Source organism: Empidonax traillii, unplaced genomic scaffold (genome assembly GCF_003031625.1).
Source record: "Empidonax traillii isolate 1590-97213 ecotype Southwest subspecies unplaced genomic scaffold, ASM303162v1 scaffold34:size3740991, whole genome shotgun sequence".
Taxonomy (NCBI): Eukaryota; Metazoa; Chordata; class Aves; order Passeriformes; family Tyrannidae; genus Empidonax; species Empidonax traillii.
The window spans coordinates 3589988-3608438 of NW_020955227.1; the positions used below are offsets into that span (position 1 = coordinate 3589988).

At 52.1% G+C, this 18451-nt stretch overlaps 1 protein-coding gene across 1 annotated transcript in view; it reads left to right on the forward strand.

The window, feature by feature from the left end:
• Nucleotides 1-2597: 2597 nt before the first annotated feature.
• The window catches only part of LOC114054581 (astrotactin-2-like), a gene marked incomplete at its 3' end in the record, with an annotated part of 143804 nt that continues 127950 nt past the window's right edge, over nt 2598-18451 (forward strand). The window contains exon 1 of the mRNA XM_027877881.1: nt 2598-2931. Coding sequence (XP_027733682.1) covers nt 2598-2931 — 334 coding nt within the window. The remainder of the gene's footprint in view (nt 2932-18451) is intronic.

The window sequence follows — 18451 nt, forward strand, 5'->3', positions numbered from 1 at the left end:
TTTCTTCCCGAAGTGAGAAGAGATTTGCATTTACACAGGGAGAGATCTAGACTGAATGGAAGATTACTGTACCCATTTAAAGGCCGTGGTTTGCAGACCCGTCCTGTTTATCCCCATGACTGTGTTTGTACGGGAAGACTTGCAAAACTCTCAGTGTGCTCCTCAGCAAACAGTTGTTAGAAGAACTTCATGAATCCAGACAGCCAGGCAAAATAGGACTGAATCATGTGTGTAGAGCTGCTCAGATTTTTGAGACCCTCAACGTTCCTCCCAGCTCTTTTTTCTGATATCTCAGGACTTGCTTGGAGTCAGTCAGTAGCAAAGCAGGTATTTGAACCTGTGTCTCCTAATTGTTGCTTTCCAACTCTAAACCCTGAAAAGCATTCACCTTGTAGCTCGATGGCATAGGCTAGGTCAGGGAAAATCTGGATGCACCAGAATATGTCCTTCCCTGCAATTCAGCTGGATCCACAGCAAAACTAAAGTAGAAACCACTGTCCAGAGGTGTGACAGCAGTAGGTGTGTCTGGATCCCTCTCCCAGCCCAAGGACAACTCCTTCCCAAAATCCTCTGATAGTTGACAGCAAAAAAAATGCTCTACTTGTAGCACACGGGTGGAGTTGTGCAGCAAGTGGCTACAAGGAGATGTAAGTAACAGGGATGGGGCCTCAAACAGAAACAGATGGTTTTCAGGATTTCTAGTTCTGAAAAAAAAGTATTTAAAAGGCACTTCTTTTTTAGATATATTGGCTACTACTGTGTCACTTTGTGTATCGATGCCGTATTGGTTCTTTGCAGTCATTGACCAGAAGAATTTTCAAAATTAGGAAAAAAGAAAAAAAAAAGAGAGAAAACTCTTTTTTTTCCTATTGCAGTTTTCCCAACAAACAGCTGACAATTAGGACTGCACTTTTGCTTGATTGTTTTTTTTCCAGCATGCCTAGAAACTTCAACCCTCCCAGTTAGGCAGATCTGGGGGCCCACCTTTGACGTTCTGCAATCAGTCTCCTGTTTGCTGGTGGGCACTTTTTGCCTTCCCTCTATTCCTGTAGCTGGAAAGAGGCACCGTGCTCACACCAGCACTCGTACAGGGAGCTGCAGCTTGTTAAGGCTGGGAGCTGGAGCTGCGGCTGCTCCTGGAGCAGGGACTGGCCCCTGGGAGTGGAGCTTGAGCTGTTTGTTTGCTGGATTTCATATTCATTGCCATTCTGCCCTTGTTGTGGTTTTAACATTTGATGACCTAGGTATCTCAGAAGGCTGTTTTGCCTCAACAGGCGTGTGATGAATTGCTCTTAATTAGCTTGTGGAAATAATATAAGCCTGAGCATTAAGCGTGCTTTGTTAGGGTTTTGACATCTTCTTTTATATGTACATCTACAAATAAAATCAGGTAGATTAGCAGTCACTAGGAAATTGTTGTTGTGAGTCACTGAATCATAACTACTGTAGGCTGCCTCTCCTCATCTCTGTTACTCATGCCCGACTGTGGGCATGAGTTCATGGGGCTCTGGGGCTGGGGTTAACTGGGTCCACTTTGCCTCCAGGGACAGGGTTTGTCTCCAAACCCATCCCCATCATTCCATTTTGAGAAGTCAATTGGCTCCATGACAGCTCAAGGCAGAGTGTGAGCCAAACCACGGCAGTGGAGCTCACCTGGTTTGTCTTCAAGCACCAAATCCAGCCCTCCTGTGGCACCGAGGCATCCATGGGATGGAAGGATATAGGAACCTGTGATCAGACCTCAGGATCGTTTATCCTTCTGGCTCCCATTTAAATGCCAGCTGGTAAAGTCTAAACCTCAAATCTTTACTCTGGGTCACTAGTTTGTCTTCTTCAGGCTTCTCATTTCAAGCCATCCCTGTGTTCCCTGGATGCTGGAGGTCCCTATTCACTTAGGAGAGGGTAATAATTAGTAAAAGCTCATAGGAAACCCATTGCTGTGCTGTTGCACCCCAACAGTTGCCTGCAGGTAAGAGTGGCAATGAGCTGATGGGAGAAGAGGTGGAGAGATATGGGATTTTCATAAAATCACAAATTTCTAGAACGGTTTGGTTTTGAAGGGACTTTAAAGATGATTCATTCCCAGTACCCCCTGCTATTGGCAGGGGCACCTTCCACTATCCCAGGTTGCTCCAAGCCCCGTCCAACCTGGCCTTGAACAGCTTCCCTGAACAACCTGCGCCAGAGCCTCACCACCCTCACAGGGAAAAATTTCACCCCAATACCCCTATCTAACCCTGCCCTCTGTCCGCTCCTTGCCCTGTCACTCCGTGCCCTTGCCCAAAGCCCCTCTCCGGATTGTGTGGGTCAGGAGCGGCAGCGGCGATGCGGGAGCGCTCCGGCAGCGGGGGCGCAGCGCAGCCGGGGCGGGGGGAGCGGCTGCGGGGCCGGGGCCGGTGCCGAGCCCATCTCTCCGCCCGGCGAGCGGCGTTCCTAGCCCGGGGCGGGCGGAGGGTCCGCGGGGAGCGGCGCTCGGGGCGGGGCGGGAGGCGGGTCCGGGCGGCGGCGGCGGTGGCGGCGGGGCTGGGGCTGCTCAGAGCGCCCGGCTCCGCTCGCCTTCCGCGCTCCGCGGCTCCCAGCGCCTGGCTCCGGCCAGCATGGCCGCTCCGCCGCGCCGCGGGGCCGCCGCTCCACCCCCGGTGCTGCCGGTGCTGCTGATGCTGCTGCTGATGCTGCCGCCGCCGGCGGTGCCTCTCGGCGGCGGGCCCGGCGCGGCGGCGTCGCGGGAGCCCCCCGGCCCCTGCCGCGTGAAGACGGTGACGGTGTCCACGCTGCCGGTGCTCCGGGAGAACGACATCAGCTGGAGCGGAGCCCCGCCGCCCGCCGCCGCCGCCGAGTCCCGCCTGCTGCTCTTCGTCCGCAGCGAGCTGCCCGGCCGCGTCGCCGTGCAGGACGATCTGGACAACACCGAGCTGCCCTTCTTCACCCTCGGTAGGCGCCCGCCCCGTCCCGTCCCGTCCCGCATCGCATCCCGCCCCTCCATCCCGGATCAACCCCGAAGCATCTGACACCCGCCGCGCCGGCTCCGTGTCCGCCCTCCCCGCTCCGCGGGCGGCTGGATGTGTTTTGGGGCTTTCTAACCCTGCCCGTGCTGCATCCTGGTTTTTGGGTTTGGTGTGGGTTTTTTTTCCTCCTTTCCTGTCGGGGAGGGATTTTTTAGCAGGGCCTGTGGCTGCCGCCGCTTGCCAGCCCCGGGAGGAGGAGAGCAACCCCGGGAGGAGGAGAGCATCCCCGCGCAGGCTGGAAGTGATGGGGGCTGCCTCGTGTGCTCCAAGTTGAGCTCTGAGCCCCGAGGAGGTTCCGCCGAGCCTGGCAGAGCGGGAGGGGCTTTTTTTCTTGCCAGCGCCTGATTTTATAAATGCTTCGTCTTAATTCTCGAAGCTCGCTCTTGCTTCACGCGCAACTCCAGCGTTCTGGGTCTGTGCGAACGCCGCAGACTTTCCTCCGCTCTCCGCTTCGTGGGGAGGGGGATGGGATTAGAAATAATTCTGTGGTAGTACTTTGATCTTGATGCCGGATTCCGTTGTCCCGGATGGGGTGCCCGAGCTGCCTCTTGTCACTTTTATCTTTTCCTGTGCCCTAATCAGCCTGGGGATCCTCCAGGGGAACTGTTAAGAATGTCACCTGGGCAGCTCGGTGTTTACTCTGCCAGGTCACCGAAAGGGTTTTGTTGATCTCTGCTTTATCCATTAGCTTTCCTGGTTTTCGGTGTCCAAACCTAAGATAATTCGGGTACCTGCTTATCTTGGGGCTGAGATATCACTTGACACGCTGGGTTGTGACTTCCAGCGCATCACCCTGTGTGCCTCAGGTGTATCAAGGTGTGCCCATGTGCAGGCTGACCAGGGGACACCGATCCCAAGTCTCTTCCCGTACCTCGTGGAAATGATTGCCTTTCACTGGGTGCGATGAGCCAGGTAGGGAAATGTATGTCTGTGTCTCCCAGTCCTGTCATTTTACCTTGCGTGGAGCTTTCTCGTAGCAAATACCCATAATAAATAAGTTGATGGTACTTCTTGAGGCTTTCGGGCTCTGGCTTTGCAGATTCCTCGAGACACGGTTGGTCAACTGCAAAAATCCCATACAAAGCTGATACTGTATTTCAAGTAATAAAAGTGAGAAAGGGTTTGATGCAGTAGGGATGACGTTTACCATACAGCAGCTAAAAGTAACAAGAAGTTTCATGGTTCACTGAGTTAATTTTCAGATTAGAGTACAGTTTCTTCAGGGACTGGGTGTGAATTGCGCACTGATCTAAATATATCAGATGGCAAAGAAACCCCTCTGTGTGAGCTTAGATAATAGCTCAAGTTGGAGGAGAGAAATTTGTCTTGATAGATCAGAGACATGATCTTGTATAGCAAATCCTATTTCTGTGAGTGCCTGCCAGTAAAGGGACCATGTCTTTGTCTACAACATTCCCTTTTTCTTGCCTGGCATATTGGTTATGTGTGTACTCGGGAATATGAAGCATGTCTTGTGCAAATCTATGGGGGTTTTGCTGTCCCTTCATGCACTGAAGACCCCAAAACGTCCCCTCCTGTTTCCCCAAACCCACAGGCATCAGGCAGATGGGAAGATAAACAAAAGCTTTGCCCATGGTGGGATGGCTTCATCATGGTCCTGAAATTAATCAGCTCGTTGCTTCCAGAGAAGGTAAAACACTTGTCCTTCCCCAAGGTCTAGCTCATGAATTGCTCTGTATGTTCTGATATTTCAAATTTGTTGCATTTCTTCCCGTCTCCTGGAGTGGCAACTGAGTCTCGCTCGCAGTTAACTCTTCTCTGGGTGAGGGCTGTAAAGGATTTCTGCTGGCTGGTTTTTTTCCAGTGCAGAAATTAAGGCTGCAGTTTTCTGTGGTGGTTCCTTCCCCCCTTCATCCTTGTCTAAGTTCATCAGTGGGTGGGAACGTGAGAGCTGCCGCTGCCTTGTGATGGGCTCTTGGAGGTGAAAATCACGTTACAAGTGGGAGGGCAAGTTGAATGGCTTTGGAGTGACGTGGGGGAAGAGATTTCTCATTGGCAAAATCTTTGCTAGCCCTTATCTTTAGCTGATTTCTTATGATTATATCTATTTATGCATGTTGCTGGACGTGTTTAGTGGCTGTCTGGGCATGAACTCAGGAGGACACGTAAGAGCTGACATCCTGCAGACTGCAAATGTGTTGAGGGCTCCTAAATGCCTTGAAGTGCAGGATCTTGCTGTGAGCAAAGATCGTTTTCTGGCCTCAAGGGGGTAAGGATGGGGCAGGATGACCTCTTAAAGCACACAGCTCAGCACAGCCACCCTGACTGGCATCCTGGAGGGGTTTTTGAAAGGAAAAAAAAAAAAGAGGAAAAGAAAGCATAAAGCAGTCAGAGCAGAGTCGTGGTGCTGATGCTACAGACTCTGAAGTGAAATAAGTTGAGAGTATATTGAGGCCACCCCATTCTGCAGGGCTTAAAAATCTTTCCAGGTCAGGAGGCAGGAAATAAAACATTGCCTTGCATGGTGGCAGTGAGTTTAAGCAGCCAGTCTATAGCCTGGGTCTGCTCAGCATGTCCCAGCCTAGTAAGTCTTCTGACACTGGAGTGGTTGTTCTGCCTCTCGTCACTCCTTGGCATTAAAAGGAGGGTGGGAGATCTGTAGCTGAAGGCTGGCAGATGCCATAGCCTTGTCTGCAGCACTGTGGAACTTAGAGCCATGGAATCATTTAGGTTGGAAAAAACCTTTAAGATCATCAAATTCAACTCTAACACTTCAAAGTCTACCACTAAACAGTGTCCTGAAGTGTCATGTCTTCTGCTGATCCTTTTTGTGGGCAAACCAAGTTAAAATAGGCTGAGAAGATGGATGCTCTGAGTCGGTGTCTGGTACACATGCCATGCTCTGTGTCCCTTTTCTTTAAATAATTCCTCCTTCTAGGGAGAAAACACCTTTATCTCTTCCCTGACAATATGAGATTTTATTCACTTCAGTGCGTAAAGAGAGAGCTTCCAGTGTAACATCCCTGCCTGCGGGGCAGCCTGGTCTGCAGGAGCTGCTGCGTGGCTGAGACAGAGGAGAAAGCAGCACTGGGAAAGATCTACACATCCAGCCCTTGGCCCATGGCAGGCTGGCAACATCAGGAGCAGCAGGAGCAGCAGCCACTCGAGGCAGGCAGGAGCCCACTAGGGGGTGGTGGGTGCCCGGGGATGCTCCACAGCAGCTCCTGCTCTGTGTGCCTGGGGGGGCTCCTGACATCTGGGGAGCCCAGGGTGGGGATGGCTTTGCCCTCTCCCAGCAGAGGCAAAAAACTTTGATTCCTTGTGCATCCCTGCTGGGCTGCAGCGGGGACCTGCTGCCAAAACACCCACTGGCAGCTCCCTGTGCTCCGTGTCCCTCCTCCAGTGGTGTGTCTCAGCTTCTCTATTTCCTACGCCTCAGTTTATTTTTTCTCTCCTGCGTTGGAGACAAGAGGGCTGCTTCTCCCACTACCCCCAAGTTACGTTACTCTAAAATTACTCAGCAAAGCCCAGTGGTGGCAGGAAATGACAAATGTAACTCTGCCACCAGTGCATTATGAATCGCTGTGCATCCCTTTTCCTGAAAAAGCATCCTGCCCTTTCCTTAACCTTGGATAACAACTGATGCTTTGTGGTATTTTTTTTTTCCCCCTCTAATTCTTCTAGAGTTACTCTGGCAATTGGTGCAGCCTATCACTGGCTTTATTCTTGCACAATGAGGTCTCTCTAAGGTATGTATCTTGATTCAGTCAGCAGCCATGTGTTCTCTACAATAGCTGCTCCACCACAGCGTGGCCTGCTCTAAGTGCAATTCAGGGAATGAAGCAGTTAGCTTCCGAGCTAATTTAACTGAGCTCTGTCTATGTGTGAGCAGATATATATATAGAGGAGAGAAAAGGAAAGAGGCAGACGGATTTTCACCACTGCTCTTACCCCGTAGTGCCTTACATAAGAACAGTTTACTACACATGTCTCATAAATGGCTTAATGGATGCTGTTTGACAGCGTCTGCAGTGCTACAAGGTACTTTGTTTTGGTGGCTGTCACAAAACCTGCCTGTGTGTCTACATTCCTGGTGTCCCCCTGTGGCCCCGGTGTTTGGCTGATGATTGTCCTCCACTTCCCGAAGCTCTGCAGCTTCTCCAGCTCCTCACCAGTTCGGTGCCACTGCTTTTATCTTTTTTCTTAACTTTTCCTGAAGCCATCTTGGAACTTGAACTTCTCCTCTTTAAGGCAAGAATGTTGAGTGTTCAAGAAACGACTGGACGTGGCACTCAGTCCTCTGGTCTAGTTGACAAGGTGTTGATCGCTCAGAGGTTGGACTCGAAGATCTTGGAGGTCTTTTCCAACCTTAATGATTCTATGAATGCATTAAAATAAGGGAAAACACTCAGGGGACTGATTGTATTTACTGCTTTTCCTGAAAATGCTTGAGCAGGGTTTTGTTATCCTTGCTTTTATCACTCTGCTTTGTGCAGAGTGGGTGGAGAGGCTGGAGAGTTACCTGGGGAGCACAGGTATGAATGGAACTTACTGATGATGCTGCTCAGAAGTGCCATTCTCTGCTTTGGTTTGGCCTGTGGGATCTGGAGCACTATTGTGTGGGTGGCAGAGAGAGTGTGCCCAGCAAGAGACTTCGCTCTTCAGGACATGGCATCTAAACACGGGCTTGTCTCTGACCTCCCTTTGCATTAACTGCCTCCTGCAAGGCTTGAGCTGCTCTGTGGATCAGGCCAGAGGTTTGGTTAACCACGTGTTGGGGAATTTTTTTGTTATTTTTTGATTTTTCTGGCAATTTCCAACTTAATCCAAGGGGTAAAGAGTTCACATCTTCCACCAGGCGAGTCAAGGAAGCCTGAAAGCCTCAGCAAAGTGGTACGGTGAGAATGAGATGTGTTGATGAGCTCTTTGGGACAGGGGCAGATACAAACCTGAGGGTGGGGGCTTCTCCCCTTTCCCTTTGTGCCCATCCCCAGCTGTGCACGGTTGCGGGGTCTGGGACAGGTCCTTGGTCGTGGGGGCTGCCTGGGGAAGGTGTAGGAAAGTGGGAAAACCTTCAAGTAACAATTTCATTCCCTCTTTGTATGAAGCTATGTGATTACTTCAGCCTTCCAAGATTTGGAATTCTTGTAGCTGAGTGGAAGGAAGGAGGGAGAGCCTGACTCGGAGTGAGGCTGTACTGGTGATGTATATCCTGAGCTCCAAATCTCTGAGCTCTGCAACACCCAGAAAGACTGTAGGTACAAAATGCCCATAAAAATGGGTCCCTCCTCAGATGAACCCTTCCCTCCCCAGAGGCAAGGTTGACTGACTTGTCCAGCACGGCAGGGTGTGGACTGGGCAGGGATTTTGCTTTGTCTTGGGTATTTTCTGGGGTGAAAATCCCACTTAAACCGGGGAAACTGTAGCTGAGTGCAGGCTGTACTCGGGGAGCTGCTGCTTTCCAAGAGTACCCGCGTTGACCAGCTAGTGGCAACAGAAGATTAACTATGGAGGGAGAGGAGCCGGTTCCTGCAGCTGAGCTGCCAGGCGGGAGGAGGCTGGTGGCTGGGGATCCCCCCTGCTCCCCCTTCCTCCCAGCTGATGGCAGCTGGGTTGGTTTTCCATGATGGCTGTGTGCCAGAGGCTTTTGTTACTCTTCTTCAGGGAAAAAAAGAAAAAAAAAAAAAAAGTCATGAGCTTTTCTTCAGAATTATGCAGAGAGCTTGCATTTCTCTGGGGGGAATGGGGTGTTGAGTGACCTCAGTCACTGCTGCCATGCAGATGAATGTTACCTCCCAGATTTGCTGCCTGTTTCTTTTTTAAGCCCTAAAAGTGTGAACCTCAGCTGTGTGATGGACAGGCTTTATTGCTGCCTCAGTGACACGGTGCTGATGTGTGGTGTTGGCTGGCTGAGAAATGGGGTTGAGCCCTTGGGCTTCCCTGGTGTAACAGGAGTTCATGCATGGGAATGGCTGGGATAAGGAGAGAACAGATGCCATGTGTGGGAACGGTGAGGTATTGATCCTCGACATACATGTTAGCAGCTGCAGGTGGCTTGAGAAACACCTGCCATCACACCAAAACCAGAGTGTGGGGTAGGATGGAGTTGGAGACTGAAAGAAGTGAAGAAAAGAGAAAAGCCTCGACTGATGCCTTTCATCCTCTGTAATGCCCATGGTACAGCCCATGTCCAAGTGTCCTCCTCTGGCTGCAGCCATCTGAAATGGGGAATGCTGAGCCTTGGCCAGTCTTACCGTGCTGCTCCCCAGTCACTACCTGTGGGGTGCGTGATGGCATCAAACAGAGATGGTTCTGGTGCAAAACCAGCTTAAGAAATGGTGCCACTTAAAAGAATTGAATGCTTGTGCTGCTGCTCGGGTCTGAGCTAATGCAGTTAAGGTTTCCAGTGTCCAGACAGTATGGAGACACTTAATGGTATTGAAGAAGCAGAATGGCATGTGGAGGGGATGAGCAGTGATCTTGGCTGCCTGCATCTGCACTGGCTGGGTGAGGCTTTCTGGATGCCTCCTGGGAAGGAGGAAAGTGGGGGAGAAAAAATCACAGAGTAAGTGATTTTGGCCCGTTGCTTCTTTGGATTTTCTCGCTGTCTGCCCTGCAAGAAGGAGTGCTTGTGAATGCATCCGGTGTGCCTGTCCCACTGCCGTCAGGAAGGAAGGAGGAATTCCTTGCAGGAGGAGCTTGGGCTGCGACTGCTTGTGGGAAGATGGGGCAGATAAGATTCGGAGCCAGGGCTTTGTCTGTGGGCTGAAGCGGCTGGTGGGGAGGGCGCAGAAGTACAGAGTTCCCTCCATTCCACGTTAACTGTTCCCCACCAGTCTTGCACCCCTCCCTCTGTGCTTCCACCTCTCCCATCTCTGTGCAAGACAAAATCTGTAGGAGACCCCGATGAGCTTTGAAAGCGACAGCAGTGAAAGGGGAGAAATTTTCCATTAGCAGCATCAGCAGTAAAAGAGATTTTTTTCCCAGTCACCTGGTAACTGCTGTATTTAGGAAGATTACTGAACTGATGGTGCTGCTTCCAGGCATATGCATGGGAGTGATCCTGTTAGGAGAGGGAGGCAAAGGCAGTGTGCATGGCTGCACACAGGCAGCTGAGCTGCTAAAGGTCAGCTGTGCATCTCTGCAGGGAGGAGGGACCCTCAGGACCTGGCACCTCGAGTGCTCTGTCATCTGTTCCTCCAGTGCAGGAGAGTGACACGGAAATGGCATTGCCAGCTGCATTCAGAAGATGCAGCGGGGGCAGCGAGCGGGGCTCCCTGGGGCTGGGCTCTGGCACATCCTCCAGTGACAGAGGGGATGTCTGGCTCCAGCCTGGTAGGGGGTTTTGGTGACTGATGCCTTTCTTTCTCCGTGTTGGGTGAACTATGCCAGTGGAAGGGGGCACTAGCCTGGCTGCAGACACCCTATGGATTCCTCATGGAGGTGAACTCAGAAGTCCATGGCCCCAGGTCTGTATAACTGGGGTGCAGGGTCAGGAAACCCCAAGTTTGCTCCCAACCGTGAGGAGGCTTGCAGGAGCTCAGCTGTGCTGGTACCTTTGAGGCTTTGGTTCTTTTTCCTATTTTCCCTCCCTTATCTCTCTCTAGGGCAGAGGGGTGGCCTTGCCTGTGGCTGGATTCCTGCCCTGGCTGGGTTCCCTGGCCAGCCCAAGGGCTCCTGGCCATGCAGGCACTTGCCCAACCCCAGCAAGCCCCAGGGCTCCTGGCTGCTGAGGCACTTGCCTAACTGAGCTGGCATTCCAGTGTGCCTGTGGCTGTATCTGTCCCAAGGCCATTCACAGCCCATATCCTTCCCTTGCTGCTCTTTATGGTTCTCCAGCATTCCAGGGAGCACAACGCATCCCTAAACTATGGGATCAAGTGACAGAAAATAGGAGTTGGCAACAGCATAGGAATCTTTTTTTGTTGCCTCTAGCCAACTGCTCAGTAGTATCAGCTTCTTGATGCAGTGCTCCCTGTGCTGGCACGTGCCACGGTGGGGAGCCTGTCTGTGTGTGGGAGAAGGGAAGGGGGCTGGAGCAGAGTATGGTTCCTGCAGCCCTGGACTGAGATTTGCTGCTTGCCCAAGGAGCACCAGCTCTGTGTGTGGGGGGTTTATTGGAACATCCTGAAATGTCCCTTTTTCTTGTACCCCCATCACACTTCTTTTGTGTCCTTTGAACCTCTCATCTGTTTAAACTTAGAGGGGTTTAAACTCCTTTTTCCTGCCCTGTAATATGCCCAAGGAATTCCTCCCAGGCTTCTCTGAAAGCCCTGGTGGCATCATGCTCCTTGTTCCTCTACCTCTAGTATCTTGGGAAATGTGGCCAGACAGAGGTGCCCAGGCAGAGCAATGAAAGATGATCCAAAAGGTGGACGACCGTTCTCCTCCCTCCCTTCCATGCCATTCAATTTGGTCACGCTGTGTCCCTGGCAAACATCTCCCATCATATTCTGTCTGGAAGGGTGGGCAGCTTGGTGCCAGCTCTGGGTACCACTTGGTTAAGGTAGGCTCAACTCATGGAGCCTCCTGGTCCTCACTGAGGATGGCCTTGGGACAGGAGGCACTGCAGCAGGTCCAGCTGAAAAGGAGTGATGCTGTAGAGAAGCCAATCTCAGCAGTGGCATTTTGGGGACCTGACAGGTATATTTAGGAGTCAGACATGTTTCAGACTGAAGGCACATCCAGCAGAGGTGATTTTGCCCTTATCTGTGCAGGCAGGTCCTTGCCTGCTGCTGCTGCTGCTTGGAAGGGCGCTGGCTGCTCCATCTGCCATGTTCCCATCAGGGGCTTCGGCATTTTTCCTTTCCCCTGCAGAGAGGAGGGAGGGCTGCAGGGGTGCATTTGTCACCTGAAGAGCCCCTGGGCTTCGGCTGAACTTTGTGTTCCAGCAATAAAACCACGCTAGGAAACGTGTGCTGTAACAAAGCCCATGGATATAATACATCCGTATCATACTGTACCTTTCATCTTGAAGGATTCCCAAGGAGCTTTACAAACTTGGAGTGCTGCAGCCTGCCAGGGTGACTGAATGTTATCAGGAGCAGCTGCGGTCTAATCTCTGCGGTGTCCCCCCTCCCCTCTCCCCCTTTGCAGGGGGAACTTTATGAAGTCTGGTCTCAGACTAGCGCTGGACAGGGTGTTTTCCTCCAAGCCCGACTTTCTCGGGAGAAACAGGCAAACGGTGTAGCTGTTTGTTATGCAAAACCACCGAGGAAATATTCTTCCTGGGGCAGTAGGAGTAGGTGGGAATACTTTAGCGCAGCTTCAACAGCTTTGGATCTTGACAGGAGAGGCATTTGCAGGGGAAGGTGCCCTCAGTGCAGCCCAGAGAGGGGGGATGATAAAGTTTAAACGCTTGAGAAATTGCTTCTGGGCTTTAGCAGGGTGGCAGAGTTCAGCTGACGGGCACGGGAGGCTCCTGCTGGGGCAGCTCTTGGGATAGAAACTCTAAATGTCTGAAATACTTGGTGTACAAGTCTTTAATCACCCAATGTCCTCTCCTGTCCCTACAGAGATAGTCCCTGTGCCAGATGATGGCGTGTCCACAACCTGCAGCCTTTGGTGCAACACCTGGGCAGCTGCTGCCTCCCACCTCCCACAGGAAGGGTGATGCAGCCTTTTACCTCCATCACCCTTGCTGGTCTCCACCTCCAATTGGGTTTGTTTTCAGCTGCTCTTGGGTTACCTGGAGCAGTGGGAGGCGTCTGAAGCTGCTGTCAGTGGTGCAGAGCCTAAAAATCAAAGCTGAAAGCGGGATCAGGGGTTCCAGGCGAAGCTGTCGTCAGAAGCATATGCTTGAAACGCGGCGGTTCGCTGGAGTCTATTTTGGTTTGGAGTGGTACACACTTAGCCTGTTTTGTTTAGCAGTTTGTTTATGGGATGTATTTTCCCATCCTGTGTAGCTCCCCAAATGTGTGCTATAAACAAACTGTAAAATCAAAAGCAGCCTCTACGTGCTCCCATCAAACGCTCCACAGAAGAGGCAGGGTGTGCGATGCCTGCCAGCCTCAGTCCCCTGGTTAAGGAGGAGACAACACACTGGTGAGGGAGGTTATTTTGACATGTTTGAGTATGGGAATTGCTGTGAGCACTGCTGGGATGGAGCAGGGACACCTCAGAAGCTCTCCAGCCTTTGCGTCCATTTGCTCTTGCTCCAAACCTTTCCTCACTCATCCCTGGGAAGCACAGGTGTTGCCTCCTGCTGCTCCTTTAGGTTTACCTCTTTCCCTGAACCCCACTGAGATGGCTCCTCAGGCCACCAGGAATGGGGTGTGCTGCTGAAGAACCTTCAAGACTGATTGAATTTCAAGAAGGCAGTAGAGGTTTGTGGTCGTTTTTACCGTAGCCATTGCAGTCACGTGCCTTGTACTGGATCAACAGCTGTGTGTTTCTCGCTTTAATTTTTCTGAGCGTGATCAGAAGGGCTGGAAGTGTATTTAATTAAACAGAACAGCCTTGCCTTTCAAGGCAATTCAAGAAACCAGAGCTGCTTGAAGACACAAGCTCCGTTACATGGCTTTACATCTTACCACGTCCCAGCGCTCGCTGTTTCCTCCTCTTCTGTTTGTCGCCCTCCCAGACAAGCAGCACAGTTGTCCTTACTGTGTTCGTAGCTTCTGCTGTGCTGGAGGAGGAGGAAATCCATTATCCTGTGGCGTGGCAGCTGGGAGGGAGGTCGGGGACGCTGCCTGTAGGGGCTGCTCGTAGCCAGCTTGGGGTCTTGCCGGAGCAGCAGTTTGCGCGACAGACACGCTGCTCCTCGTTGTACCCGATTTTATTCTGCTTTTGTAGCAGCTGCCTTTGCTGCTTAGCTGACAAGCTGCTCCTTAACGTGCCGTGGCCCAGAGTTGTGTGGGAACTGGGATGAGAGCTGGGGTCTGGGCAGGATGGGGGCTCTGTGAGTTGGAGGTGTTGGAGATGTTGCCAACCTCGGATTCTGCTCCCCAGGAGCGCGTGCACTGCCTGAAATCCTGCGTGCTGCCCAAAACTGTGCAAGCTAGGAGAGGTCTTCTCTGCTGCCTGGGCTTGCTTTAAAGACTGTTGTAAAACCTTCTCCCTCACTGGTGATGAAGGGTTTTACAGTGTGTTGCAATGAGCCACTTAAAGGGAAAACAGGAGGAAAAAATCCTGTTTGCAGCACTCCTCCCAGCTGGGCTGCCATGGTGTGAGATACGGGGTGTTTGTAGGGGTTGCTGGAGGAAAGTTGAGCCTCATGAGAACCTGTTCTTTGCTGAACAACTCACTGGTGTTTCTCCCCTGACATCTCCCAGCTGCATTGCCTCCCCAAAACCACGTTCTCTGCTGCTCAGGGGCTTTTGTGCCAGTTTGCAGTGTGCCCCTAGTTGTGTAAATCCAATATTTTAGTAGACCGTGGTCTCCAAAGCCTCTCTCCAGGAGGAACAATGCCAATTTATCCATGGATCCTCATCCCACAGCTGAAGTAGCTCTGTGGTCACCTCCTGGGGAGGGTGTCCTGCAGCTCTCTCTGCAGGGACCTGCTGCGTGACAGCAGCTGCGTGTTCCTGCTGACTGAGGGGTTTGGGCTGGGAAGGAAGGTGATGTTTCTGCAGTGGCTCAGAAGGCAAAGGGATTTCTGTGGGTGTGGGGCCGTGAGTTTTAATCAATGCTTGTTCTGATCATTTTTCTGCGAAACTGCTCTGGAAGCGCCTAAGGGCAAACAAGCAGGTGTTAATGTTCTGCTCCTTTTGCTGTTGTGGGGTGAGGGAAGAATTTAGATTGAAGAAAAGCTGTTGTTTGCAGTGGTGCTCCTCTCCTCAGCTGTGGCAGCTGGAGGGCAGGTGTGACCTGGGAGAGGAGACGTGGCTGGACCTGGCTGGGAATGAGCTGAAGTGTTAAATTGGCTGGTAATGGCCATGCAGTTTCCCCAGTCTTCTCCATGCTATCGTTCTTCCACCTCTATGCAAATATTTGCAGCAGTTAGGGAGCTGCCCAAGGACATTTTTATTCCTGACATGAACTGATTTAGAGGGAAGGGTTGGGCTGGAAGAGTGGTCTTGCAGTGGGCAGTAAGATCTACCCTGTCCAGCAGCTTCTGCTGTGGTGGAGGAACAGGGCACAGGTCCCTGGAGCATCCCTGGAGCCGTTTCTTAACATGCCATGGCCCAGTGGTGTGCAGTAACAGGGATGAGAGCTGGGATTTGGGCAGGATGGAGGCTCCATAGCTGGAGGTGTGGGGGTGCTGCCAGCCTTGTGTTGCTCCTGTGTTCCCATAGGATGCTTGCTTGCACGTAGCTGCAATAATACTCATGCTGAGTGAGCTGAAAGGGTCTCACAGCTGCTCCTGAGGGGCTCCTGCATATCCCTTCTGAATCTTCCCAGCTTTGGGCTCTCTGGGAAGCCCCTCTGATGCTGGGGATGTTGCGCTGTGCCCGCACAGGCGGGCTGTGGTGAGGAAAGAGGGACCTTTCTCTTTGAGGTCTCACGGATGTGCCGAGTGCTGACCAGGGGCCGGCGCAGAGGGAAAGATGCTTCTGTTAATTAGCACGAGATGAAAGGAAAACTTGTCTTTATTCAAAGAGCAGCTTGTTCCAGTTTCATCGCAGTTCCTCAGTTCTGAGCTTTAAAGTTCGGCGCATGTGTGAACAATAAGTTTGGGAAGATGTTTTGAAGCCAGAATGGCAGCATTGTTATGAAAATGCTGAAGGGGAGTTGTGACACTGTTTTGAAGATGAAAGTATTTTTACAATCTTAAATTGACACATTAAAAAAAAAAAGAAAAGAAGAGAAAAAGTTTGCAGGAAAGATAGCTCTCAACAAGACTTTCCCTGGCCAGAATCAAACGTGAGTGCCCCCAAAGATCGGTGAAGGCACTTTGAAGTGCTGCTGGTTTTGGCTGTCCCATAGATGACCATGTGTCCAGTGTGGTGGGGTGGTTCTTACTGGTGTCACTGGTATGTGCTGGGCAGGGCGAGCTCTGTGAACCCCAGTGGAGGGAACAGTGGGTGCTTCCCGTCTCCTTGGGTGTTGCTTCCCTTCAGGCAGCTGATGGATCAGCAGAGCAGCGGGAGGAGGGTGTGAGATGAGGAGATGCAGATGAAGCATGGATGCCTGCAAATCCCATCCTCACCTGAGTGATGCCCTCAGCACTTCTGCCCCCAGCAGTGCTCGCTGCAGTTCGAGTTGGTCTGTGGAAACAAATTTTCCAGCCTCTGTGTAATGGATTTGCCAAACATCATCCTATCAGTGCAGAGTGGAGGGGAGGCTGGAGCTGGCCAACGCTGGCACTGGCTCTGGGCTGTTCCTGCTCCTCTGCTGTGCTGCAGGGCTTGCCCAGGGCAGGCTATTCCAGCTCACCCTTGGCACTGGAGACACTGGGCTGGGTGGTGGAGGCTGGCCATGAGACACTGTTGTAAGGAGAGGGAATAGCCTGGAGACACTGGGCACGTAGAGCAGCTTGGACTCTGTCCAGGGACTGGCTCCCCTATCCCAGTGTTGCATTTTGCCAGCTGAAGCTGCAGTCCCCAGCCTAGCCCAGACTCTCCATTGCTGCAGCCTGAGCAGAGCAAGGTCTTCCAGTCATAGAATCACAGGATGGCCTGAGTTGAAAGGGATCATCTCATTCCAACCCCCTTGCCCACGAAGGTGGCACACTGGAAGGTGTCCAGCGTGCCTGAAGCAGCTGTTCTGATCCCACCTCCCCCCTCTGCCAGCTGCCTGCAGTTCAGGTGAGGAAACAGCAACACTGACCACACACCGACCACTTTTTCTTGGGATTTTCTCTCCCGTGGCCACTTGAATGCACCAGCTTATGGTGATGCCTTGTTTTTTCAATTCCCATCAAGCTCTAGTTTCCACTGCACTCCCTCAGATACCCAGGGGCCTCTGAGTGGGTGCCCTGCAGTTAAAAGCAATCTACTGCCGTGTCTGAGGGGGCTGTGCGAGTTACGGGGCCGCGAGCCCTGGTCTGCTGCAGCAGAGCTGTCAGGCAGTTCCTTCCTTAGAAAATAGACACCAAAAATTCCTCTTCCACCCCCAACTTTGTCTTCCTGCCAGCCCTGGATTCCAGGTTTATTTCAGGGTCTTTTCTTTTGGGCTCGGGTAGGTGTGGAGCGTGTATTTTTTGCCATGTGAGTCTGACAAGCCCTTGGGGAGGATGAGTGGGTGTCTTGAAGTGTAAGGGAGAAACTTGGCAAGTGCTTCAGCTCCAGGGATCTCTTTGCGTTTTTTGGCTGCGTCGCCTTTTTTTATCCTGCTGCTCTTAAACTTTTCTGAACCAGCAAAATCAGCGCCAGCAGCGCTGCCATCCAGGAATACCACTGCTTCTGTTCCTTGAAGGTCAGGCCACAGGGACTGGGGGCTTTTATGGTTTCTCCCAAGGGTGTCAGCAGCTGGATGGTGCTGGGTGGGAGTGTCCTGTGCTTCCCCTGTCCAGCGCTCCCAAATCTGAGGGTTAGCAGTGAATGGGGATGGTCTTACCTCCTCTGCACCATGGAGGAGGGTCTTGGGAGTGGGTAGGGAGGTGTTTGGAGCTGGCTGCACCAAGAGGCAGCTGTGCCACACTTGGGGTGATTCCCAAAAGACTCTTCTGAGCCTTCTTGAGGGGATATATTTCCTGTTGCGCCTTGTTCCGTGCTCTCAGCTTGGTTCCTGACCTTGTCCATGGCATTTGGGATCTGTTTTCAGGAGGTGAAACTAACTCTTAGCTGTGTTGGTGGCTGGGGGAAAAAGCTTCCCTCCGTGATTTTTCCTGTGCTGCAGTTAAAGGAAGCATGTGGGAATGTGTAGGTTCACCTGGTGGAAAATACAAGGCTCTTGTGTTGTTCTGGGATTCTCTCCTTGGCTCTGCTATTTACTCATGAAATGACTTTGACTGAGTGAGCACAGCTCCCGTACCTCTTCCTTACCCACTGTTTGCAGGAGCCTGGAGGGGCTCCCTTTGCATTACTAAGTGGTGTAAAATTCCCCTGTGGAGGTGGGAGGGAAGGACAGACCCTCTTGGCTCCTTTCCTGCCACCCTGCCTGCAGGCTGGGGGTGCAGAGAGGGCTTAGGAGACAGGGGAAATGCAAAGCCAAAAGTGGAAGAAATGGATAAGTAGACCCGACAGACCAGGGTCTGCTGCTTCTCAGAGCTGGGGAAGCTGCTGCTTCGTGCACTTCTCTATCCCACAGCTCTTCCCATGGCTCAGCAAGTGGCTGGACAGCAGGAGAGCAGGTTGCTGCTGTCTGTGCTGATGGCTGTGACAGGTTGTCCCTTCAGGAGTTGGGGTTTTCTCTCTGCTTTAGCGTGTTAAAAATGATCTGTGCGTTTGAAAGCTCCCCCACGTGAGCATGTCTCCTGATCTCTGCGAGACGGTGACAGCTCCTCTAATTAAGCAGCTGAGGAGGTAACCTTAGCAACTCCACGCTGGTGCTGGGGACCCTCTCCAACTACCCTTGGAGATGGTGTGTCTGCTGTTCAAATGGGCTCTTAGGAGGACGGGAGAGCTCGGGATGCCTGCACACCATTCTCCCTCCCTGGATCG